Here is a 26,663-nt window from a genome sequence, read left to right on the forward strand (position 1 = left end):
AGAGTAATTAATTTGCATTATTATTCTTTCAGATTATAGAAGTAAGCAAAACAAAATATGACTTTTCTCAATAGAACAATCATTATAAAAGAATCGTTATAAATACTTGAAGAAAATATAATATTCAAGTAATGATATACCTTAAAATTTACTATCAATGGTTGTTTCATGAATGAAGAAATTTTATAACTTAATTTGTCAGGGATCTTGGCTTTGTGATGTATAGTTTTAGCAAGAACTAAGACTCAAAGTGCAAAGATAGCACGTATTGAGTGAAAGCCTTGAGTACAAAGCACAAAACTTTACATAAATTGGTTCACTTAATCCTCTCCATAACTAAAAACAGGAATTATCTGCATTTAACTCATGAGCACAGGTGTGCTCAAAGAAGTTTGGTAAATAGCTCCGTGTTACACAGCAGTAAACAGCTAAGTGGCTCTTATTGTCACCACCACCTAATACAGAAGAAATGAACTGTGGGAAACAAATATTCTTGTTTAGTGACAAAAGTTGGAATATTGATCCTAGCAATTCATTCATTGATTCACTTATTATTTATTTATTTATTAAGTATTAGGCATTGGGACTGCATATTTAAAGAACAGACTCTACCGTCAGGGAGGTAGTCTACGCTGACTACAAGGGCCACATCCCTATGTGACACCCTTGGGGCCGAATGTATTTGGGAACTCCGAATTTTTCGGTCTTGATAAAGGTATTACTGTGTATTAAAGAAACACCCTAATATGCGGGGCCTGGGGAACCATCACGTAATCAAATCTACTAATATTTTTGCAGAGAATCCTGCGAGTAGTTATACCGGGGGTGGCGGGTGGGAAGGACCCCCCAGTAGTCTCATTCAGTCAGGTTTTGCTGACAAATGAGTTGTGAATAAAGTGAAGGTATCAGATTCCAATTCCAGGGCTGTGGGGAGGGGTACGGACCTAGTGGGGTGAATGCTGTAAGTCCGTACCTATGATTGTCGCTGTCTGGGTGGTTTTGATCAGGGGTAGACTGCTATCACAAGCCTCTTTCAGAATGTAGACAGAGCGGTCCCCGGAATGACGTTTCCTCAGTATCTCGTGCAATTCGCTCAGCACTCGCACCCACTCACTCCTCTCATTCTCGCTATCCGCTAATATTGGAATTGAATATCTATTACTAGGTGCTGAGAGCTGGGAAGCTGTGACCTAGAACAAGTTAAGGAATATCTTAGGTTACAAGAAAGCGGACACTCTATATGCCAGCCTGTTAGCATTTTCCATTAAACTCACCATTGGCAAATGACACTTGTAATATTATTACCCTCTTCTTGGTTAGTAGGGTAAATGACATGAGCCTTAGAACCCAGGCCAAAAGCAACACGCCCGAATCACTTCTGTATTGATCCACTTCTGTACTGATACTGGCTTGCTCTGACTAAACAATATATTGTACTTCGTCAAATGAAAATGGTTACCATTTATTGAGTGCTGACTCTGTATCGGGAACTTCTCTAAGAAATTTACATGTGTTAATTGATTTAATCCTCACAGAAACCTAAGAAGGTAGATACTACCATTCTCTCCATTTGACAGGTGAGGAGATGGGGGGTACAGCAGGGCAGGACGCAGGCAGTCTGGCGCCAGAACTCCCACTCTGAGCCTCTCAATTTCTTCTTCTCAATTGAAGAAAGTGATTAAAAAAAAAAGATTTGCACCTTTTGATGTCTCTGAAACGGCAATGTGTCTTGCAATTACAATCATCGTAGTCAGTTGTGACTGATGCAATGTCAGAGGGTTTTTGTTGTTGTTAGAATAGAAATATTCAGAAATACTTATGCTTTCCTGACTGCTGCCTGCCAAAACTTATATCATTACTAGTAAATGGCAAATCAAATTTAAATTTAAAAATATATAATTAGGCTGGCAGAAATCTAAATTTATATATTATCAGTTAAGCAGCATGACATAATAAATTCCCATTCTGAAATTCAGTTCTAAATGGCTAGGTCGTTGTAGGTTTCTTGGTGGTTCGGTAGAGGGTAAACAGATTTATATCCTTGGGCTAAGGAACTAAGAATACTTCTGTCTGGCCTTTGTTAAATACAAGATTCATAGGTTGATTGTAACCACATGGGTCACAAAGGGACAGCAGTCCTTTGCTTTCTCTGTCACTTTATTTAACCCATTCCAGAATTGCTTTAATTTTTTACATGAATTTTAAAGAGCAAAGTGTCTATTTTTTAAGAGATTGCAAAACTACACACTTTTCCAATTTTTCCATGTGGTACTCTTGGTTTGAATTTGAATTATAACTTCAAAATCTTGCTAATTTTCCAAAGTGCCTCTAGTTTTAGAAGCTGCACATTCACCCTACTGCAGGTCCATGATGACTCGTCAGACGTGTAGGTCTCACCTTGAAGTACGTCATCCCTCTTTCTCTGTCACCGTTTGTTCTCTCTTCTTTCCTCCCCCCCAATACCATTCTGCTTTGTAAGCTTCTCCTGTGTTCAGCCATGAATCTGACATCTGTCCTGTTGCCTCAGTGTAGAATGAATGGACACCCTCAGGAATAATTGCATTTTAAGTCTTAGGTTTAACTGTAGGATGCAAAAAGCTATTTATAATATTTTTGAATAAGAATAGGGGGATAGCTGTATTGTGGCAAGTGGGAGGGAGGGGAAATGATCCTGATCGCTTCTGAAATCCCAACCTTCTGTGACCTTCAGCAGCCCAAGGAGCCTTGACCCATGAGGACACGCAAGACAGGGATGAAACACAACACAACCAAAGGATCCAAGGGCAGCATGCACGCTCACTTTAAACATACGGAGCATTTCCTTTTTCTTTCCCGGAATAAAATCAGAGGACCAGACAGGACTGACAGAAAATGCTCTGTCCCTGTAGGAAAAGCAAGATACTGAATGTGAGTAGAATCGCCTAAAACTGAGTAAAACAACACAGAAACAGAAGTCTCCATGTTAATTTCATTGATTTGTAACACTATTTTCTGTAATAACCGATAGTGAGCACAGTAATGCACCAGCAGAAACTGGCCAGCAGCATATTGTCAGAAAACCCCAGTTAGCTCTGGGCTGTCCCTGCCTCAGAGAGTCCACATGGATCTGGAATCGGAACACCTGTCTGACTCCACAGCCTCGGCCCCTAGAATAAGGCCCAGGTGCCCTCAAATTGGCCCATCTGATATATTTTTTAAATGTCACTCAGGTATACTTGCCATGTAATAAATTGCACATATTTAATGCAGGCAGTCTGCTAAGTTTTGATTTATGTATACACTTGTGAAACCATCACCACAGTAGAGATAATGAGCGTGGCAGTCATCCCCCCAAATTCCCTGGGCCTGCTTTGTCACCCATCCCTCCCCAACCTTCTCCTCCCCGCTCCCCAAGAGCAACCAATGATCTGCGTCCTGTCACTCTAGATTGGTTTTCATTTTCTAGCATTTATATAAATGGAAACATACAATATGTATTCTTTTCGTCTGGCTTCTTTTTCTTGGCATAATTATTTTGAGATTCACTCATGTTGTCACATGGATGAATACTTCACTTCTTTTTATTGATGAGTAATATTCCATTGTATGGGTATGCCACAGTGTATCCATTCACCCATTAATGGATATTTGGGTTGTTTCAAGTTTGGGGCTATTTTAAATAAGGCTGCTATGAATATTCATGTATGTCTTTTATGGACATATGATTTCTCTTGGGGGAGTACCTAGGAGTAGAATGACTTAGATCATATAGTAGGTGTGTGTTTAAATTTTTAAGAAACTGCCAAACTCTTTTCCGAAGTGGATATGATTTACAAAGTAGTGTATGAGAGCTCTCCACATCCTCCCAACTCTTGAAGTGGTCAGCCTTTTTAGTTTTAGCCTTTCTTACAGATGTGTGGTGGTATCTCAGGGTGGTTTTATTTGAATTTCCCTAATAATTAATAATGTTGAGCATCTGTTCATGTGCTTATTTGTCATATGTGTATTTTCGTTGTTGAAGTATCTTTTCAAAACCTTTACCCTTTATTAAAAAATTGAGCTGTTCCTTTTCCTTTTTAAAGAGTTTACTTGTTTTCCTTTTCCTCTCCAAAGCTCCCCCGTACATAGTTGTATGTTCTTAGTTGTGGTTCCTTCCAGTTGTGGCATGTGGGACGCTGCCTCAGCGTAGCTTGACGAGCAGTGCCATGTCCACGCCCAGGATTAGAATGGCGAAGCTCAGGGCAGCGGCAGCAGCATGCAACAACTTAACCACTTGGCCACGGGGCCAGCCCCTGTTTATTTTCTTATTATTGAGTTTTAAGAATTCTTTATACATTTTGGATATAAATCCTTTGTCAGATATTTTATTTGCCCTCACTCTGCAGCTTCAGTTCTTTCTTTTTTTTTGAGAAAGATTGGCCCTGAGCTAATATCCGTGCCCATCTTCCTCTACTTTGTATGTGAGAAGCCTGCCACAGCATGGCCCGCTGAGGGGTGTGTTGGTTCACACCCAGAATCTGAACCGGTGAACCCAGGGTGGAGCACGTGAGCTTAACCACTACACCATCAGACTGGCCTCTAATGACTTCTTTTAACAGTGTATTTCAAGGAGCAGAAGATTTAAATTTTTATAAAGTCCAATTTATCAAGTTTTTTCTTCTATGTGCTGTGCTTTGGTGTTGTATCTAAGAAATCTTTGCCTTATCCAAGAACAGAAAGGTTTTCTCTTCTGCTTACTTCTAGGTACTTTATAGTTTTAGACTTTACCTTTAGTTCTATGATCGATTTTGAGTTAATTTTTGTATGTGGTAAAAAGCATAGACGGAAATTGAGTTTTTGGCGTTTGGATAGCTCCCTTTCACAGCTTACCTCATGTCGATCGACTGACTCACTACAACGTTGGGTTTTGAGTCTTTTTCTTCATCCACGTCATACAGGAAGAGTTTGAAGTCACAAGCTATAGCCAGTGCTCTCTGCCATCCTTTTTCCACTCCTGTTTTTTTGGGGATCTTTAGTTTTGATTTTTTTTTTTTAAAAGCAAATAAAAACAATCCAAGCTGAGATATCAAATACTACCCAATTATTACATATAAAGTTAAAATTGTTTAAAATTGTTATAAATCTGTCATTTTTCTTGGTAAAGATATGAAATCGAACTATATAACATAATGGAAATTTTAAAAACAAGGCAATTCCTTTGAGGATGGAATGATTTTTGTGTTGTGAAAATAAGGTTGATACCATTTCAATGAACACTAGCAATTTATTTAAACAACAGTCACAACTTTGTCTCTAGGTAACATTAAATTCAAATTTGTAACACCATGCCTCAAATTCAACTCAGATTTTAAATATTTCTCAAGAAAATTATTTCACTTTTAGTCTCATAATTTATTATTGCTGCCTGGACGTCAAAGTTACATCATTAGTAGGGATTTCAGTATTTGTTCATCACAAGATAAGGTTTAAGTAGAAAACTTTGGGGCATTTAAAAATATCCTATTGGGGACAGCTAAATTTTGTTCCGAAACCATCTTCTTAGGATGGAACAAAAATTTTCAATTGCATCTAATTTATATTGTATAATATACTAAAATATTATATACATTTTTGACAAACATTGTGCTCACAGAATGAGAGGTGATGAATAAACTTCTTACAAGTTTATCTAAATCCAAAATATTGACACTTACCCAGACGTGGCCTTCATAGGCTGTTCCCATGCCTTTCTGTAAGTCTAGACAGAGGGCGCCTTTCTTCTGCTGAAAAGGCACTGGACAAGCTCTTGGAGCTTTTTCTACACAGGTTGTGTGACATGAGAACCCACAGGCTTTTTAAAGGAAATAAAGAGATGATGATTGTGGTGAACACAACGGTTTTACTTCCTTGCCCTCCATTACAATTCTGTCTACTGCCGTAGAGGTTGAAATGCTAAAAACTACATTTCCCAGACTCCCTTGCAACTAAGTTTTAGACCTGATTTAAGTTCCACAAATAAGATGACTTTCTGTGAGACAGCTGAGCCAACGTGAGAGAGATGCAGGATGCAGAGCATCCGTTTTACTGGCGTGAATCCTGAGAGAAGGCGTGTGAGCTCGCAGCTGCAGTGGTGGCTTCTGAATTTTGTAGGAGCTTTCCTAACTCTGCACGTGATGTCCTGGTTCTGCAGACTCTGCAGCAGGGTCTTTCCTGATCCCAGCAGAAGTAGCAGGTTCTGGGGGCTGCAGCAATGGTGGCAGCTTCTTGATTTGTCATCTTCTTATGACACTGATGACAGCTGTCCCAGACTCAGCAGTGGCCAAGTGATGCTGGGGGCAGGAGATGTTCCTGGGACCTCAGCTCAGAGCCTGCCTCTGCAACCCTAGAAGGATTTTATAAGCACCTAATTCCCCATTTTAAATCTCATTTTGTTTAATGCACCAGGACGTATTTATGGGTAAGGTGGCTCTTCCTGTCACAGTGCTGAGGGCAGGAAAGTTGTCCTGCTCAGTAGTGTGTCCCCGAGTGAGCACTCGACAGGACTTGCTAAGGAAACCAAGTACAGAGTCTGTTCCCTAGGATGAGGAAGGAGATGTCTGTGTAGCACAGTGATCCTCGGTTTGATATTTCCAAAAATATATTGCTATCTTTACACAATATTTATCATAAATTAAGTGAGTAAAATAAAACGATTATAACTCAAGGATAGCATTCCATTTTCCTGTCATATAGCTAGAGAATTTGGTCTTCGTGCTACAAAGAACAAAATATATTTAAATACATTTTCTTAATAAATGTGGCCCTGCCTGCAGGCTGCAGAGCATGGCTCCTGGGGTTCAATGTTCACATGGGCAACGAGCACACGAGGTTGTTTGGAGTTGCACAGCACCAAGTGCCCCCCCAAATTTTCCCCATGATCATTGGGTCCAACCTCTGATATAAAACAGATTCAGAGAGATTTTTAGTAAAGTGAATAGTTTACTGGCGTGCTTCTACAATTCAAAGAGAACAAAATTTCTGCTTAATAACTTAGTGAAACGGACTGAACGTGTGTCCCGCCCAGATTCATATGTTGGAACTCTAACCCCCTATGTGATGGTGTCAGGAGGTGGGGCCTTTGGGAGGTGATTAGGTTGTAGTGGTGGAGCCCTCATGAATGGGATTAGTGCTTCAAGTATAAAGGTTACGGCTGTCTCCTCTTAACCCTTCTTTGGGGCTTACCGTCACAGATGCAGCCTTGTCTTATCAAACCCACCATCAGAGACGTGCACTGGTGACACTTGGTGGGGGCAGTAAAGGACATGAGGAAAAACTGGTGAGTCTTATTCTATAAAACAAAGTGACCAAATCCGCATCAAAGATTAAATAACTTTGAAAAGGTAATTCCTTCCACCCACCCTGCCCAAATATCATTTTATATTCAAAGAAAAGTAGCTCCCTTCTTGATCACCAACATTTAACACTCTTGCACCTTAATTACTGCATAATTGGAAAATATTGAGAAAAAAAATCCCTAAAATTACCAAGAAGAGGAAGAAGAGGAGGAGGAGGAGAAAGAATTATTTAAGTGGTAATCTAATGTTCATTAATACTATTTGGAACAAAATAAATAAAGCCTGGCTTTTCTTTGTGCATGTATATCCTGAACCTTTGAAAAAATGCTGTCTAGATTGACATATTCTTCAAGTGATTTCTCAACAACGGATGGAGTAAGAATTGCCTATGTATATATTTTTATTGGAGAGAGATAAAAAATAATATGGTTTTTATACCTTCTCTGAAAGAAAGAATAACAATTCAATTTCAAAATTTTATTTCTATAGCAAATTATGTGTTTTCTACTATCAATAAAAAGAATCTACTTCAGGAATTGATAAACTCCTACAAAGCAGGTCGTATTAGACCTCCGAGGCAGATGGCTTCCTGAAATTTCTAACTGAAACTACAATAGCTATAATTGTAGATGTCTTCGCAGAATTATCAACAAGTTAGCAATCTACTATGGATTTTCTGTTTCTGGATCATGCCTCTCTGCCCAGAAGTGATTGTTGTCATAAATTGGCAACATTTAAATTATAACAAAATCTGGTTTCTCCAAACACTAGCTGGCAAATTTTGTCACCTTCTTTGTGTTTCTGTTCCCTCATCTGTAAAGTGGACAGACTTGCAATCCCTGCCAGGGCACTGTGTGTGTACAGGAGCTACCCACCCCGTTTAGATTTTCAATTTGCTCCCCTGATTTCAGCACTGCACATCACCCCTGCCTCCTAAGGGACCTGGCGTCTCTAATGCCTGAGTCCTTCTAGGCTTCTGAGATATTGATTGTCTCATGGCTTTTTGGCATGTCCCTCCCTAAGTACATTCAGATTTCTCAGCTCGCTAAGCCCTCGCTCAGGCTTTCATCTTCCAGAATTATGTTGTCTTATTTGCTTATTCTTTCTTCTCTCTTTAGTGGGCTTTGTGGGTTTCAGTAGAAAGCAGAAATGTATGCATTTTTTAATCTACTATGCTTCAGCAGAAGTCCCCAGGAAAAAATGAAGGAAGGAAGGAAGGAAGCAAAAAGGAAGGAAAGGGAAAATAAAGAAAGAAAGAAAGGAAGGCAGGCAAGAAGGAAGGAGGGAGGAAGGGCAGGGTTAGAGAGAAACCAATTTATTCTCACTTTTTTAGGAACCTGCCAAGTCTATAACTAAGTCAAGTACCTTAGTTGGAAACGGGATTCTACTATGATATTCCTTTCTCTTTATTGTTGGTGTGTGAACTGGGAGATGAGCAGAATCTATAACCTGAATCAAGGAGAAAGAAATAAATCAAGGTAAGTTACATATATCCCCCAAATTACAAGAATTTAAAAATTCCTCAAGCAAGGCAAAAGAAGTATACTTGTTAATAGACAAAAACACAGTAAAACGAAAATTCTCATGGAGTTGAAAATATCTTTTAAATTATTTGAATATATGCTTGCAGTTTCTACAAACAAAATTTAGGTATGTTTCATACAATTGATATCAATTTGGCTATTTTAAAATGTGTGTCATAGAACGTAGACTACATTAAAAGAAGAATATTAATCATAAATATATTTGAAAGAGACTTAATAAGTAGATATATGATCAGAATCTTCAAACGATTCTTTGAGCTACTGGTTTTATAAGTGTAGAAGAGATTTTACGATGGTAAATATGTAGAAATACATTAAAATCAATTACAGAGGGTTCAGCAAGATTTTGTGAGATTATTAGTAATAATCTAAAAATATACTTAGGCGAGGCTGGCCCCAGAGCCGAGTCCTTAAATTTGCACAGTCTGCTTCAGCGGCCCAGGGTTTCACCAGTTTGGATCCTGGGCACAGACCTAGCACTGCTCATCAAGCCATGCTGAGGTGGCAGCCCACATAGCAGAACTAGAAGGACCTACAGCTGGAATATACAACTATGTACTGGGGGGCTTTGGGGAGAAGAAGAAAAAAAAAAGATTGCCAACAGATGTAAGCTCAGGGCCAATCTTAAAAAAATGCTCAGGTAACTTAGATTACCTTTATGAAATTAGACTTCAACAATCATATAAAATTTAGCTGTCTATATCATATAAAACTTTTCTTTCCTGGGAACTAGCAGAAAATACTTTTTGAAATGGAAAGAAGTGAATGCTAATGGATGTTACTAGGGAATAAAGTTCATAAGCGAAGATGCTACACAGTTGAGCAGAGCATCTAAGTATACAGACTTGAAGAATATCTCTCCTTTCAGGATGGCACCACAGAGAAACATACCATAAGAAATCGGTAGTAAATGCAGGAGATTCAGGACATTTGCCAAATTTACAAAGACTTTAAGCAAAAGTTGACAGCATTTCACTGCACTATTTACTATGCATTCCAATAAATAAACTTTTTATATGACTTTATATATAAAGATTCCCTCTTAGGAAGCTTAGATTACATTTATTGACGACTTAGCCCCAATTTTAGTTTTGTTTTGTTTTGTTTAAAAAGAGACTATCTTTTAATCTAAAGAATAAAAACCAGGGAGATCTTGTCAAGATGGTGGTGTAGGCAGACTCTGAACTCACCTTCTCCCACGAAAACAATCAGGTTACAACTACTCTTAGAAAAATTACCCTGGGGGCTGGCCTGGTGCCTCAGTGGTTAAGTATGCACATTCCACTTTGGTGGCCCAGGGTTCACTGGTTCAGATCCTGGGTGGGGACATGGCACTGCTTGGCATGCCATGCTGTGGCAGGCATCCCACATAAAAAAGAGAGGAAGATGGGCACGGATGTTAGCTCAGGGCCAGTCTTCCTCAGCAAAAAGAGGAGGATTGGCAGCAGATGTTAGAACAGGGCTAATCTTCCTCAAAAAAAAAAAAAAAATTACCCTGGAGAGAAAAATGAAAACTGGATAAGAAGAACCCCCACAACAAAGGACAGTACTGACTGAAGCAGAAATTTCTTCTGAAGAGAAAGAAAGCCACCTTTGTGAGTGGCAGAGCTTCACAGCCAACTGTGCAGGAGCCACCCTAAGGTACGCAGCCCTCCCTGGAGAAGTGGGGACTTTAGCCAGTACACATTAGCTCTATAAGCATCCTTCAGGCTCAGCGCAACAGAGATAAGTGTCCTACTTTCTGCCTTGCTGGCTACTAACCGCAATGGGGGAATACCCCCATAAAAGCTATGAGAGGAAAGCTGAAAAAGCCCAGCTCTTAAAGGGCCAATGTACAAAGTCATCCATCTCACAGAGCAACATAAAATCACCAAAAAGAAAGCTGCACAGTCCTTTGGTGAAAAGAGACTCACCTGATAGGATTTGGGTGCATCTCAGTGAGAGGTGAGACCTCTCCAGAGACTGTGACCTCGTATAGTCATGCTGACACAGATCCCGGGAGATGCCATTGAAGTTCTTCCCCTGTCCTGTTAGCTCAGGAGTCTGCCACACCCACTAGAGCACAGATTTAATCCAGTTCAGCCAGGGCAGGAAGCCTACCCTAGGGACCAGCCCCACCCAACAGCAAGCCCTCAGGCTACTTGTCAGCCTGCATAGACTGGGTGCCTTGATCCTCTACAGGCAGGGAAATGTGTCCGCCTCTGTGGGGGAGGGCCTGTGTGAGGACCAGGTGAACTGTGGGGGACATTGGTGGAGAGATGGGGACCTCTGCAGTAGGGCAAGTGTGTACACTCCAGGGGGTCAGGAAGTGTGCAGGGACCAGGCTTGTGTTGATGGTGTGTGTGGACCTGGGGGGATGGGGCTTATCAGTGGCAAAAGACCTGTGCTTCACAAACAGCCACAAAGGGGATTAGCTCTGCCTTCCAGAGCCTGAAACAATTGGGTACTCCTGTGCCTGGGGCCAGCCCCACTCAGCTGCAATCCTAAAAGAGCTGACAATAGCCTTGCAGGCCTGAGGCCTACAGCAATTGTAAGCCCCTGAGCCTAGCAACCAGCTACACTGGGTACCTATTCAATTAATAGAAAAACTGCAACATGAGTGTGATTTTAGACCTTGTAGCCAACAGTGCTGAGGCTCCCCAAACTCGATTTACAAAGAGCTGGCCAGGAGGAAAAGAATAGACTCCCTGGGTACCTGTAGTAAGAGCAACCCTGACACAGCAGAAGGACACAAGTAGCCCATACAGGGGTCACTCCTGGATTATTTGGACTGGCGACAAGAGGAAAGCACACTGCTGGGCCTCAAAAGGCATCTCTTACATAAGGCCATTTCTCCAAGATCAGAAGACATAGCTGACTCACCTAATACATAGATATAAGCACAGAGAAAGAGGCATAATGAGGAGGGAAAGGAATACATTCCAAGCAAGGGAACAGGACAAAACCCCAGAAAACAACTAAATGAAACAGAAATAAGCAATCTACCTGACAAGGAGTTCAAACAAAAACTCATAAGGATACTCACTGATCTTGGGAGAAGGCTGAATGAACACAGTAAGAACATCAACAAAGAATTGGAAAATATGAAAAAGGACCAATCAGAAATGAAGAATACAATACTAGAAATGAAAAATTCACTAAAGGGACTCAATAACAGAGTAGATGATACAGAAGAACGGATCAGCGAGCTGGAAGAAAGACTAGAGGAAATCACCCAAGTTGAACAGAGAAAGGAAAAAAGAATTAGAAAGAATGAGAACAGTCTAAGGGAACTCTGGGACAATATCAACTACACTAACATTCGTATTATATGTGTCCCAGAAGGAGAAGACAGAGACAAAGGGGCAGAGAATCTATTTGAAGAAATAATAGCTGAAAACTTTCCTAACCTAAGGAAGGAAACAGACATCCAAGTACAGGAAGTACAGAGAACACTAAACAAGATAAACCCAAAGAGTCCCACACCAAGATACATTATAATTAAAATGTCCAAAATTAAAGATAAACAGAAAATCCTAAAAGCAGCAAGAGAAAGGCAACAAGTGACATATAAAGGAAAGCCCATAAGGCTATCAGCGGACTTCTCAGCTGAAACCCTACAGGCTAGAAGAGAGTGGCATGGCATATTTAAAGGGCTGAAAAGAAGAAACCTACAGCCAAGAATACTCTATCCAGCAAGGTTATCATTCAGAATGGAAGGAGAGAGCAACAGCTTCCCAGACAAGCAAAAATTAATAGGAATTTATCACCAAGAGACCAGTTCTACAAGAAATGCTGAAGGGACTTATTTAAGTGGGAAAGAGAAGACCACAAATACGGATAAGAAAATTATCAAAAAACACCCCAGGCAATGAAATCACTGGTAAAGGCAAAAATATAGTAAAGGTAGCAGATCAACCACCTATAAAGATAATATGAAGGTTAAAAGACAAAAGTTCTAAAATTACCTATTTCAATGATAAGAGGGTAACGGATAGACACACACAAAACAAGAGATTAGATGTGATTTCAAAAACATAAAATGTGGGAGGAGGGGAGTAAAAGAGTAGAGCTTTTAGAAAGAGGTCAAGATAAAGAGAATATAGATTGTTATATATATAGAATTTTATATAGGCACTGCATGGTAATCACAAACCAGAAACCTATAATAAATAAACAAATAAGTAAAAGGAAAGAAATCAAACATATTACTAAAGAAAGCCATCAAACTGTAATGGAAGAGAGCAAGAGAAGAAGAAAGGAATAGATAAGAACTCCTAAAACACCCAGGAAAAAAAGTAACAAAATGGCAATAAGTACATATTTATCAATAGCTACTTTAAATGTCAATGGACTAAGTGCTCCAATGAAAAGGCATAGGGTGGCCGATTGGATAAAAAAAACCAAGACCCATGCATATGCCGCATACAAAAGACACATTTCAGACCTAAAGACACTCACAAACTGAAAGTGAAAGAATGGAAAAAAGATACTCCATGCAAATTGCAAAGAAAAGAAAGTGGGGGTCGCAATACTTATATCAGACAAAATAGACTCTAAAACAAAAACTGTAACAAGAGACAAAGAAGGGCACTACATGATGATTAAGGGAACAATCCAACAAGAGGATATAACACTAATAAATATCTATGCACACAACATAGGAGCACCTAAATATATAAAACAATTATTAACAGACATAAAAAGAGAAATAGTAACACAATAATAGTAGGGGAATTTAACACTCCACTTATATCAATGGATAGATCATCCAAACAGAAGATCAATAAGGAAAAATTGGCCTTAAATGACACATTAGACCAGATGGACTTAGTAGATATATATAGAACATTCCTTCCCCAAAACCGCAGAATACACATTCTTTTAAAATGCTCATGGAACATTCTCCAGGATAGATTACATATTAGGCCACAAAACCAAGTCTCAATAAATTTAAGAAGATCAAAATAATACCAAGCATCTTTTCTGATCACAAAGGCATGAAACTAGAAATCAACTACAAGAAGAAAATTTAAAAACCCACAAAAATGTGGAGATTAAAAAAAATGCTGCTGAACAACGATTGGGTCAATGAAGAAATCAAAGGAGAAAAATTAAACTATTGGTGGTGAGCATGATCCAGTATATACAGAAACTGATAAATAATAATGTGCACCTGAAATTACACAATGTTATAAACATTATGACCTCAATAAAATAATTGAAAAAAAAAGTGAAAGAACATGAAGGGCCAATAAAGTGTTGTTTTATCTACCATTATGCAGAAGGTAGGAAATTGTATTCAATTTTAATAAGTACACTTACAAACGTATTTTTATACCTTATTACTTATACATAATATCAGACTTGATGTTATGGTATGATTATATAAAATGTCCTGTTATATCATGACTCCATAATGTTAATTAAAATAATGTAAATAATGAGGGAACTGTCCCTGCCAGACCACACCCCCTCACAGTTTGCACCACGGATACCGACCATTTCATAATTCACAGAATTGTGCTTTCTGCTCTTTTAAATCCTCGCTTCATAGTAGACACCATCATTAAGCCTGTTGTTCAAGTGCAGGTGGAAGTTTTGCCTTTTTAAAGTTGATTTTCATGAATAGTTTTTTCATTTGAGTTTCAAATCTTCCTGTGTTATCAGTTAAGCTTAATATTCTCTAATAGACTGTGTCTAACTAAGCAATGTGCTTGATCAGGAGAGAAATGTCCCTCTGTTTCTGAATGGGATTCATTCTCCCTTTGCCTTGTTATGAGTGGACTCTTGGGGAGCAAAGCTACCCCAGGGAGGCACCTTAACTAGGTTGGCTTCGTCTCCACTGGGTGAGGACGGAGATGTGGACCTGGAACTGATGTAAAACTTGATCTTTAAATTCTGTTCAAACATGTTCTCAATCGCATCAGTCTAGAAAAACAAGATAGGGAAAAAAAAATTCAAGAGATCACTGTATAGAATTCATGGCTCTTAATCTAAGTCATGAACATTACCATATTTCTCAATAACAAGACTATAATCTTAGTATTTTTGTTAGAAGTATTCCGATATACAAGGCTGTAGCCATATGCTACAATAGTGAGCCAAGCTACTCCGGCTTGCCCCACTGAGCTCTTCAGTATGTGCTCTGCTCATGGCCATCCTTTGATTCCACGTGAAAGAAATTGAGCAGGTGGATTCCATCCAGAGCAGCTAATAGAGAAATGAACTAGGAACTAGAGATAAGAATTCTGTCCCCAAGGGTACCTGATGAAGGGAGTCAGAATATGCCACCCCAAAATATGCCACTTTGACATATTGATTATTTTAGATTAAAGTTACTTAAGGAACAGCCAGTGCAAGAGGGACACTCTGACCCTCCTTTGTCTTCCTGAAAGCAGGAGATAAATCTCCCCCCTGCGGAATGTACCCTCCCTCTGCCAGGAGGAGGGAAGACATTCTTATCACCAGAGACAAGGAAGTTGGGGCCAAGAAGGCTGTATACACAAATCTTGTTAAACTAACCCATATCTTCCTAGTTACTCCTTTACCATTTATTACCCATAGCCCAAGCCTCTGTGTCTGTCAGCTCTTCACAAATGTATTGTTTCTTCTCTAAATGGTGTAAAATCTTCCTGCTCTTGTCGCTTCTTTGGGTCTTCATTCTCCTGTAAAGGCTCCCATGTATAGGTCAAAATTCAATTAAAATTTCTATGTTTTTCTCCTGTTAATATGTTTCAAGTCAGTCTAATTCTTAGGCCCAGCCAGAGACCCAAAGAGAGTAGGGGAGAATTTTTCCTCCTCTACCTTGGATTTGGCATTAAATGAAAGTGGCAGACACTAATCCACATTGCAACTTATGGAAACGCAAATGCCAACCCCTGCTTGTTTCACAGCACAGAAATGCTGACACTTGGGGTCGCCAGCTTTTATGTTGAGAAATTTTTAAACTTAAGTTTAGAAGATCATATAGTGCAGAATTTCGTGATTTCCAAAGTTGTAGAGCTTCTTAAACGGACTGCAGAGGCAGCTCCAGGATTTCTATATGGGTGAGGATGGGTTAGAGGCTTAGGGGGGCTCTATGGCAGCCCTCTTGTGGTCGTGTGTGCACAGTGTTTTGTATGGTACCGGAGAATAAGATAGTGTGTTTGGCTATTTTCTTTACACCTAATATTTAATACACATAAGATGATGGTGACGGTGGTTGTGGTAGTGGCAGCATTGTAACTGGGAAATTTAGGGATTTAGAGGGGAGCTTGTAGAGACTGCAGAAAGTCTAACGCGGCCCCGGGACCTCTCAGTTTGGAGCCACCATTGATAAAGAGTCCTGTGGGTTTGTATGAGCACGTTCTTGGGCTAACAGAGCAAACTCTCTTTAAAGAGTTAGGCCACATAATAAGGAGCTGAAATAATTGATGACATGTAAAGCAAAGAGCTCTGCTTAGTAAGTTGTTGTTTTCAGTTCCAGGCAGCATCAAACAGGTGCTTTAAATCCCCAAAACCCCTGTTGTGTTTTCCCTCGAGTTGGAGGCAGCATCTTCCATTGCTAATTCAGGTGACCACAGTGGTGAAATAGGATACACTATTCATATAATGTTGGACTGATGCTTTCTTGGTGCGGAGAATTTGAAAGTTTGCTTTGGGATTAACTTCTGGTACTATTTTCTATGCGGTTAATATTTTAGAAATCAACAAGGCTCCCAACAAAATAATTAAGCCTAACACTGAAGGCTGGAACTTAAAACTCAGCAGTATCTACCTGTCACTTATTGCTAATAGGTGTCTTCCCTGGTAGGCCTGAGCACAGCCACACTGGCTCACACTCCCCTCTATTTCACCAGCCAATCTGTTTATACCATTTCTCTTTCTCTCTCTTTTTTTTTTTAGTAAACTTGTTTTTCAGTGTGAGATGTAGCAAATATAGGGGAAAGGGCATAAATCACATATATAATATTAATTATTATAATTCAAACAACTAGAAAAGTACCTCCTACGTCAAAAAATAGAATGCTGCCAGCCCCTAGAAGCTCCTCAGGCGTTCGGGTCACAACCTCCTTCCTCCCCAAAGGAAACTGCCTTTGGTACAGTGATCACCTCTTTGCATTTGCTTAGAATTTTGTCACATTAATTTTGTGTCCCTCAACATTATTGAATTGTAAGTGACTCCGTTAAGCTTTTGATTATAATGTAAGTGCCTGACATTAGCTTTTGATTGCTGAGGCATCCATTTCAAAAGACATCTATCCTGAATAAACATATTGCCTGTGTTCCTTCTCTCTCTCTTACCTGTGACCTGCTGGGTGACCCTGGGGTGTGCCCTGTATTCTCCTGGAACTGTCAGTGATAAATCTTGTCCCTAAATGTTTGCTGACAGTTTTTGCTGAAGTGCATCCTGTGATCATAATAAGAACCACAAAGGCCAGTCCAGCCACAAAATTGGCTCCTGTAGGGGAAATCTCCATGGGGCTCCCTACCAGTAATAAGGCCCTGGCAGGAGCCTCAGACATTCTTAGCATCACTATTCATAGGCTAAGACTGACAAAACTATTGCTTAATCTTGCTAATAGTATGTTCTCTGGCTTTTTTTCACTCAACATTATGTTACTGGGATTCATCCATGGAATTATGTGTAGCTGTAATTTATTCATTTTTATTGCTATATAGTATTTCATTATATGAATTTCTTTATTCATTCACAGTTTGATGAACATTTGTGTTCATTCCTATTTCATGAACATGCTTGTACATATTTCCTGGCATATAACGTGCAAGTATTCCTCTAGGATGTGTTTCTAGGGATGGAATGATAGCGTTGACGGGTTCCCATTGCTCCGCATGCTCACTATCGCTTGCCTCTGCAGTCTTTTTATTCTAACCATGTAGTAGCATCTCATGAGGTTTGGAACTATTACTACGTCTATTGTCTATTTAGATTTCCTCTTTCATGAGTTGCCTGTTAAGTTTCTTGCCACTTTCCCACTGGGTTGTCTCTCTCTCTCTTATTGGTTTATAGGGTTCATTGTATGTAGGCACACCTCATTTTACTACACCTCACTTAATTGCGCCCCACAGAAACTGTGTTTTTCACAAGACTTTCCACCAGCAAAAAGATTAAAGACTCGCTGAAAGCTCAGATGATGGTTAGCATTTTTTAGCAATAAAGTATTTTTTAATTAAAGGATGTAGAATTTTATCAGATGTTTTTATTGAAATTGTATGACTTTTATTTTTAATCTGTTATTATGTTATGCTTATTCATTTTCTAGTGTCAAACTTTGCGTTACTGGGATGATACCAAATTGGTCATGCTGTATGATTCTTTTCATATAATTGGATTGAATTTAGCAACGTTTTTTTTTAAAGAATTCTTTATGTTCAGCCTTTTATTGGAATTCCCATTGTATAGCTAAGAGTGTTCAAAAGGTCAGATTTGGTATGTGTTTCATGAAGATGTTCCACATTGGGGCAATAACAATGAAATGTGGGGCTGGCCCCGAGGCTGAGTGGTTAAGTTCCCGAGCTCTGCTGCGGCGGTCCAGGGTTTCGCTGGTTTGAGTCCTGGGCGCAGACATGGCACCACTCATCAGGCCACGTTGAGGCCACGCCCCACATGCCACAACTAGAAGGACCCACAACTGAAAATACACAACTATGTACCAGGGGGGTTTTGGGGGAGATAAAGCACAAAAAAGAAAAAGAGGAAAAAAAAATGAAATATATTGAAAACAATGCATGTAATCTTTGAATTGTTCCAAGGAATGCCATTGCTATCAGCACAGCTAAAGCCATGCATGTTCTTAGTAAAATTCAAACTGCATTTCAAAGAATGTTTTTGTATGTTCAGCCAAAATTCTGGATTGTATACCAGACAAACAACCATGTGAGCATCATTATCATACCTTACCCTCAACAATATTTTAAATCAGTGGCTAAAATTTAAAGCTGTATTTTCAGACAAGACAAAACCTGTATTTTTTGCAACAGGTGTAAAACCAATAAAATACTAATTAATTTCAAAAAGAAGAATTATTTACGTTCAGAAGTAAGATTAGACTGTCGTCTTCCCTTCTGATATTGTCCTTATCAGGTTTTGGTGTCAAGTTACACGGCCCACATAAAATGACTTGGGGAGTGTCTTAGTCATGCAGGGCCGCCAAAACAAGATATCGCCCGCTGGGTGGCTTAAACAGCAGGAATGTATCTCTCACAATTCTAGAGGCTGGACGTTTGAGGTCAGGGTGCCAGCATGGTTGGGTTCTGGCGAGAGCTCTCTTTCTGGTTCACAGAGGGCCACCTCCTCATTGCGTCCTCATGGGGTAGAGAGAGCTCTCTCTCCTACTCTTCTTATCAGGCCACCAATCCTATCAGATTAGGGTCCTGCCCTTATGATCTCATCAACCTTAATTATCTCCTAAAAACCCTATCTCCAAATACAGTCACATCGGGGATCAGAACTTCAACATAAGAATTTGAGGGGGACACAATTCATTTCAGTTTTCTGCCCCTGGCCCCACAAAATTTACGTCTTTCTCACATACAAAATACATTGCATTCCACCACAACAGTCTCAAAGTCTTAACCCATTCCAGTGTCATCTCTAAAGCCTGATGTCCAAAATCTCATCTCAGTATCACCTAAATCAGGCACGTGTGAGGCTCAAAGTATGATTCACCCTGAGACAAAACTCCTCTCCAGCTGTGAACCTGTGAATCCAGACATGTTGTGTGCTTCCAAAATACAGTGGTAGACAGCCATATTCCAACAGGGAGGAAGAGGAGAGAAGGAAGCGGGGATGGGTCTCAAGCAGGTCCAAACCCTAGCAAAGCAGATTCCATCAGATCTTAAAGGCTTGAGAATAATTCTCTTTGGCTTGATGTCCCACCTTCTAGGCCCAGTAAGGTGGCAGCATCACCTCCACGATCTGTGGGGTGACCCTCCCCCTGCAGCTGCTCTGCCCTCTGAAACCAACGAGGAAATAGTTTTGGCCCTGGGCCTGGGGTGGGAGTGGCAGCCCTTATGATCTCTGCAGGGCCTTGAGGGTCATTCTTCCCGTCCTTTAAGAACAGTGTGGGGGCCTTGAGAGTCATTCTTCCTGTCCTTTAAGAACAGTGCGTGTTCACAGCTGCAGAGCTCTATGGTCCAGTCCTGTGGAATCCAAGAAGTCTGACAGCATTCTCCATTCTCTCCTGATTTCCCTGTCCCCTTTACTTCAAACTGGCAGTATCTTTGCTGGTTTAATCCCATCTCTACTCCTGGCCTCTGCTGAGATGACTGATTAAGTCCATGAGTCACACCCATGATCTCTTTATCAAACGATTGTTCAGCCACACCCTTACTGTTTCCTTCAGAACAAGCTCTCTCATTTTTGCAATATGGATGGGCTGAGAATTTTCTAAATTTCTAATTTCTGGTTCCTTTTTGCTTAAAAATTCCTTAATCAATTCCTATCTCTGCTCTTCCGTTTTACTATGAGCAGTAAGGAGGACCCAAGGCATACCTTCAATACTTTGCTTTGAAATCTCCTCTGCTAAATATCCAATGTCACCACTCGCAAGTTCTACCTTCCACAAAACACTAAAACACAATTCAGCCAAGTTCTTTGCCACTTTATAACGAGGACTTCCTTTCCTCCACTTCGCAACAGCCTCTTCCTCATTGCCATCTGAGATCTCACCAGAATGGCCCTTAACATCTATATTCCATCAACATTCTGCTTCTGAGTATTGATGTACTTTCTGAGAAGATGGAGGCTTTGTCTCCAGCTCTCCTCTTTTCTTTCTGAGCGCTCCCCAGAATCACCTTTAACGTCCGTATTTCTACCAGTGGCCCCTTCACGACAATCTGGTCTTTTTCTAGCATGCACCTCAAAACTCTCCAAGCTTCTACCCATTGCCCAGGTCCAAAGTCACTTCCACGTTTTTAGATATTTGTCACAGCAGCACTCCTCTTCTCAGCACCAGAATCTGGCTCAGTCAGGGTTCTCCAGAGGAACAGAACCAAGAGGATGCTACACCTCCACCTCCACCTACATGTATGTCTGTATCATCTCCTCTTGCTTCTGTTCCAGGATCATGGGAGCCAATTCCTTGTGATAAATAAATATATATATTTTATATATTTTTATCTTTTTGTATGTCTTTATGTATTTTTTGACTTTTTTATTTTTTCAAGACTTTTTCTCCAAGTAATTTTATTGAGATCATAATGGTTTATAACATTGTGTAATTTTGGGTGTACATTATTATTTATCAGTTTCCAAATACACTTCATTGTGCTCACCTCCAGTACTCTAATTTTTATCCATCACCATACATATGTGCCCCTTTATCCTTTATGCCTATCCCACCACCCCCTTCCCCTCTGGTAACTGCTAATCTTTTCTCTTTATCCATGTATTTGTTATTGTCTACATATGAGTGAAATCAAGCAGTATTTGTCTTTCTCTGTCTGGCTTATTTCACTTAACATCATACTCTCAAGGTCCACGCATGTTGTTGCAAATGGGATGATTTTGTCTTTTTTTATGGCTATTATTCCAATGAATATATATATATATATATACATATACACACACACACACACACACACACACACCACCTCTCCTTTATCCATTCTTCTGTAGAAGGGCTCTTGGGTTGCTTCCACATGTTGGCTATCATGAATAATGCTGCAATGAACATAGGGGTGCATAAATTTCTTTGGATCGTTGGTTTCGAGTTCCTTGGATAAATATCCAGTAGTGGGATGGCTGGATCATATGGTATTTCTATTTTTAATTTTTTGAGAAATCTCCATACTGTTTTCCGTAGTGGCTGCACCAGTGTGCATTCCCACCAGCAGTGTATGAGGGTTCCTTTTTCTCCACATCCTCTCCAACATTTGTTTTTTGTCTTGATAATTACAGCCGTTCTGACAGGTGTAAGGTGATAGCTCATTGTAGTTTTGATTTGCATTTCCCTAATAATTAGTGATGTTGAACATCATTTCATGTGCCTGTTGGCCATCTGTATATCTGCTTGGAAAAATGTCTGTTCATATCCTCTGCCCATTTTTTGATCGGGTTTTTTTGTTGTTGTTCTTGAGTTGTGTGAGTTCTTTATATATTTTGGAGATTAACCCCTTGTCGGGTATATGATTTGCAAATATTTTCTCCCAGTTGGTGGGTTGTTTTTTTGTTTTGTTCATGGTTTCCTTTGCCTTGCAGAAGCTTTTTAGTCTGATGTAATCCTACTTGTTACCTTTTTCCTTTGTTTCCTTTGCCCAGGCAGACATGGTATTCGAAAAACTGTTGCTAAGTCCAGTATCAAAGAGTGTACTGCCTATATTTTCTTCTAGGAGTGTTATGATTTCAGGTCTTACATCAAATCTTTAATCTATTTTGAGTTAATTTTTGTGTATGGTGTAAGATAATGGTCTACTTTCATTCTTTTGCATGTGGCTTGTCCAGTTTTCCATTCATTGAAGAGACTTTCCTTTCTCCATTGTATGTTCTTGGCTCCTTTGTCAAAAATTAACTGTCCATAAATGCGTGGTTTTATTTCTGGGCTTTCAATTCTGTTCCATTGATCTGTGTGTCTGGTTTTGTACCAGTACCACGCTGTTTTGAGTACTATAGCTTTGTAGTGTATTTTGAAATCAGGGATTGTGATGCCTCCAGCTTTGTTCTTTTTTCTCAAGATTGCTTTGGCTGTTCGAGGTCTTTTGTTGTTTCATATAAATTTTTGGATCCTTTGTTCTATTTCTGTGAAGAATGTCGTTGGGATTCTGACTGGGATTGCATTGAATCTGTAGATTGCTTTAGGTAATAAGGACATTTTAACTATATTTATTCTTCTGACCCATGAACATGGACTATCTTTCCATTTCTTTATGTCTTCTTCAATTTCTTTCAATGTCTTATAGTTTTCAGTGTACAGGTCTTTCACCTCTTTGGTTCAGTTCATTCCTAGATATTTTATTCTTTTTGTTGCAATTGTAGATGGGACTGTATTTTTGATTTCTCTTTCTGCTAGTTCATTGTTATTGTATAGAAATGCAACTGATTTTTTTAAATTGATTTTGTGCCCAGCAGCTTTGCTGTAGTTTTTGATTATTTCTAATAGTTTTCTGGTGGATTCTTTAGGGTTTTCTATATATAGAATCATGTCATCTGCAAATAGCAAACCATAATATGTAATATATAGAGACTTTTTCATCCATCTATATAAAGATTTATTATAGGGAATTGGCTCACAGGATTATGGAGGTTTATAAATCCTAAGATCTGCAGTCGACAAACTGGAAATGCAAGAGAACCAGTGTTGTAGTTCCAGTCAAATCTGAAGGCCTGAGAACCAGGAGGGCTGATGATGTAAGTTCCAGTCCAAAAGCTGGCGGGCTTGTAACCCAAGAAGAGTCCGGTGTTTCAGTTTGAGTCCAGAGGCAGGAAAAGACTAATGTCCAGCTCAAACAGTCAATCAGGCAGAGTTCCCTCTTATTTATGAGAGGATCAGCCTTTGCATCCATTCAGGACTTCAACTGATTGGATAAGGCCCACCCACATTGGGGAGAGCAATCTACTTTACTCAGTCTATTGATTCAAATGCTAATCTTGTCCAAAAACAGCCTCACAGACACACTCAGAATGATGTTTGACTAAATATCTGGGCACTTTGTGGGCTAGTCAAGTTGACACATAAAATTAACCAATACAGGGAGTATTCCTTCTTTCCCCAATTTCTGGAAGTTTTTGTGTAAGATTGCAATTATTTCTTCTTGAACGTTTGATAAAGCTATCTGAGCCTGGGGGTTTATTGGTGGGAAAACATTTAACAACAGACTGAATTTATTTAGTGATTATAGGAAGATTCAGGTTTTCTACATTTTTTTCTTAGTTAATTTTGATAAGTGATATTTTCTAATAGTTTGTCTAAATTTTTTTCATATATTGATATGAATTTTTTTCATATTTTGAAATGGCCTAAAGTCACTATGTCCTTTATTATCTTTAATTATCTACCCCAGAAATAATGTTGCCTTTTATCATTTTTGATATTGGTTTTATGTGCTTTTTTCTTTTTTCCTTTTTTCTTTCTTAATGAGCCATGCCATACTTTCATCACTTTTATTAACTTTATCAAAGTGGAAACTATGGGCTTTACTGTTCCATTCTATTTTGTTACTTTCTTTATATCGTTAATCTTTGCTTTAAGTTTATTAGTTTTTGCCTTCCGCCTTCTTTGGGTTTAAATTGCTTTTCTTCCTGTAACTTCTTTCAACGGATGCTTAGATCACCAGCTTTTCAGTCTTTCTTCTTTTCTATTTTATGTACATAAGGCTATAAATTTTTTCTAAATATTGCTTTAGCTGCGTTCCACAAGTTTTGACGTATAGTATTTTTGTTATTATTCTATCCAAACCATTTTCCAATTTCCACTAGAATTTCTCCTTTAACTCATGGTTTACTTAAAAATGTATTTCTTAATTTACATATAAGAACTTAACATATATTTTAAAATATTTATGTCTAACTTAGCTTTCTCATGGTCAAAGAACGTGGTCTCCGCGAGTCCAGCCCACGGAGATTTGTTGAGATGTGGTTTGTGGTCCATCTCCTCTTTGTTGAAAAATGTTTTTTGTGATTTTAAGAAGAAAATGCTTTCGGCATTTGTTATGGATACTGTTCTATATTTGTTCATTGGGTCAATTTTGTTAACCATTTTATTCAGATATTCTCTATCAATTACTGAGAATTGTGCGTTCAGATCTTCCTCTATCCTTACCGATTTGTCTGTTTCTTCTTGTAGTTCTGTCACTTTCCATATTACATATATTTAGGCCACATTATTTGGCCCATATATATTTAAAACTAGCATGATTTCCAGGTAAAATTAACCTTTTCTTATATAGTTAAGTGATTTTCTTTACCTCCAATAGTAATTTTTTTGCTTTAGATTTTATCTGATTTTTATATAGTGATCTCTGCTTTCTATATGCTTATGTTTTAGAGCTCCCCATATGAATAGTAAATGTTAGATTTTATTTTTATCTACTCTGACAATCTTTATTTTTTCACTGGAGTATTTTCTTTACTTGCAATCTATTTAGTGACTGATTTATTGGCATTTATTTCTACCTTGTTAGTTTGTGTTTATGCCATCTATTCATTGTTTCTTTTCCTCTCCCTTCTTGTCTTGTTAGATCAGCTGCATATGTTTATCGTTACTTTTTTTCCCTTTGAACTTATTCATACTGTATCTATTCTATTTGTAGTTTCCCTAGAAATTAAAACATGCACAATTAATTCCACAAATCAGAATTTGATTAAATCTTTACTCTCTTCCTGGGCAACACATGAATCCTAGAATATTTTAAATTCTTATACTCCTCTTCTGAATTAAATGTTATTGCTTCCAATTTTTAATCCATGTTCTTTTGTTTTTTAATCCTCTAGACGTTATTATCACTGTTTTATTCAGTCAATATTAATTTGCATTTGCATACATATTTACCACTTTCTTTCTTTTTTTTTTTCCCCTTTTCTTATCTCAGACCTATCATTTGGGATCAATTTCTTTCTGCCTAAAACACATTCTTTAGAATTTCAACTATTTTCAACTATTGCTCTGTTCTGTCTACTCACCTTTCAGGACATGAACCAATTGCTGGTTAGACCTTCTCATCTTACCTTCTACTATTTTTATTCTCTCTACTGTATTTTCCACTAATTCCTCTTTTCATCCTGTTCTGATTTGTCTTTCAATTCACTAATTTTCCCTTCTGCTATATTCATTTTGCTGTCAATCACGTTCATCGATTAATTAATTTAATTACATTTTTAATTTCTAGAAGTTGTTTGATTATTTTTTGAATATGCCATGCCACATTTTATTACTTCTTCTGTAGTTATTTTCAAGTTTCTTGTCGACCATATTTTATAAACTTTAAGATGCGTTTTTTTTACATTTTAACATCTCTGAAATAGAGATATGTCTGATAATCAATGTTGTTTTATAATTACTGTCAGCCAAAAAGCAGCCATAAGAGGTCATTATTTTGTGCCCAAAACAGAACTTACAAATTGGTACAAAAGGAAGAAAAGCATTTGTCAGATAGATAACGAAGAACTGCGTGTGCGGGCTTTTTAAATTTTTTCTCCAGTAAAGATACCAGATATGGAATAGGAGTTGCAATTGGGCTCACCCTCTGATGAAGCTTCGGTCAGCCACTGCATTCTCCAAGATCTATGTGCTTCTGCACAAAAGAAGTAGGTGATTAAGGGAGGACTGATAAAGACAGCTAGCCCTGCATTTTTCAAATCTTTGCACTACCCTCTGCAACTGCCCCCAGGACATAGTATTGCTTTTGCTTTTCTATTTGTATTGGTTTTCTATTGATGAATAACGAATCCTCACAGACTTGGCACCCTACAACAGTACCCATTCATTATCTCGCAGTCCTGCATGTCAGAGGTCTCAGCATGGCCCAGCTGGGTGCTCTGTTCAGGATCTCACCAGGCTGAAACCAAGATGTGAAAGGGCTGGCGTCTCATCTGAGGCTGCATCTGGGTCCTCTTTCCAGCTCACAAGGTTGTTAACAGAGTCATTTCCTTGCAGATGTAGAACTCATGGGGGCTGCATCTTCCAGGTCCACAGGAGAGAGTTTCTGACACTCAATCTTCTTGTAAAGACTTCACCTGATTAGGCCAGGTCCACCTAGGATAACCTCTATTTTTATCAACTCAGGTTCAACTCATTAGTAACCTAATCATGGGAGTGACATTCTGTCTCATTTTCACTTGTCCTGCCCACATTCAAAGGAAGAGGGTTTTATAGGGTGTGTACACCAGGTGGCAGGAATCTTAAGGGTC

General features: G+C 38.9%; 1 protein-coding gene across 1 annotated transcript in view; it reads right to left on the reverse strand.

Moving 5' to 3' along the window:
- LOC124233858 (serine/threonine-protein kinase MRCK alpha-like) overlaps positions 1-26,663 on the reverse strand; it is a 59,166-nt gene that overhangs the window by 11,577 nt on the left and 20,926 nt on the right. Inside the window, exons 6-11 of the mRNA XM_046651114.1 lie at positions 14,636-14,746; positions 7,180-7,285; positions 5,673-5,776; positions 4,849-4,988; positions 2,801-2,882; positions 974-1,190 (exon numbers count right to left, since the gene is read on the reverse strand). Of these exons, the coding sequence (XP_046507070.1) occupies positions 974-1,190; positions 2,801-2,882; positions 4,849-4,988; positions 5,673-5,776; positions 7,180-7,285; positions 14,636-14,746 (760 nt within the window). The remainder of the gene's footprint in view (positions 1-973; positions 1,191-2,800; positions 2,883-4,848; positions 4,989-5,672; positions 5,777-7,179; positions 7,286-14,635; positions 14,747-26,663) is intronic.

The sequence above is a fragment of the Equus quagga genome, unplaced genomic scaffold (assembly GCF_021613505.1).
Source record: "Equus quagga isolate Etosha38 unplaced genomic scaffold, UCLA_HA_Equagga_1.0 268.1_RagTag, whole genome shotgun sequence".
In the NCBI taxonomy this organism is placed as follows: Eukaryota; Metazoa; Chordata; class Mammalia; order Perissodactyla; family Equidae; genus Equus; species Equus quagga.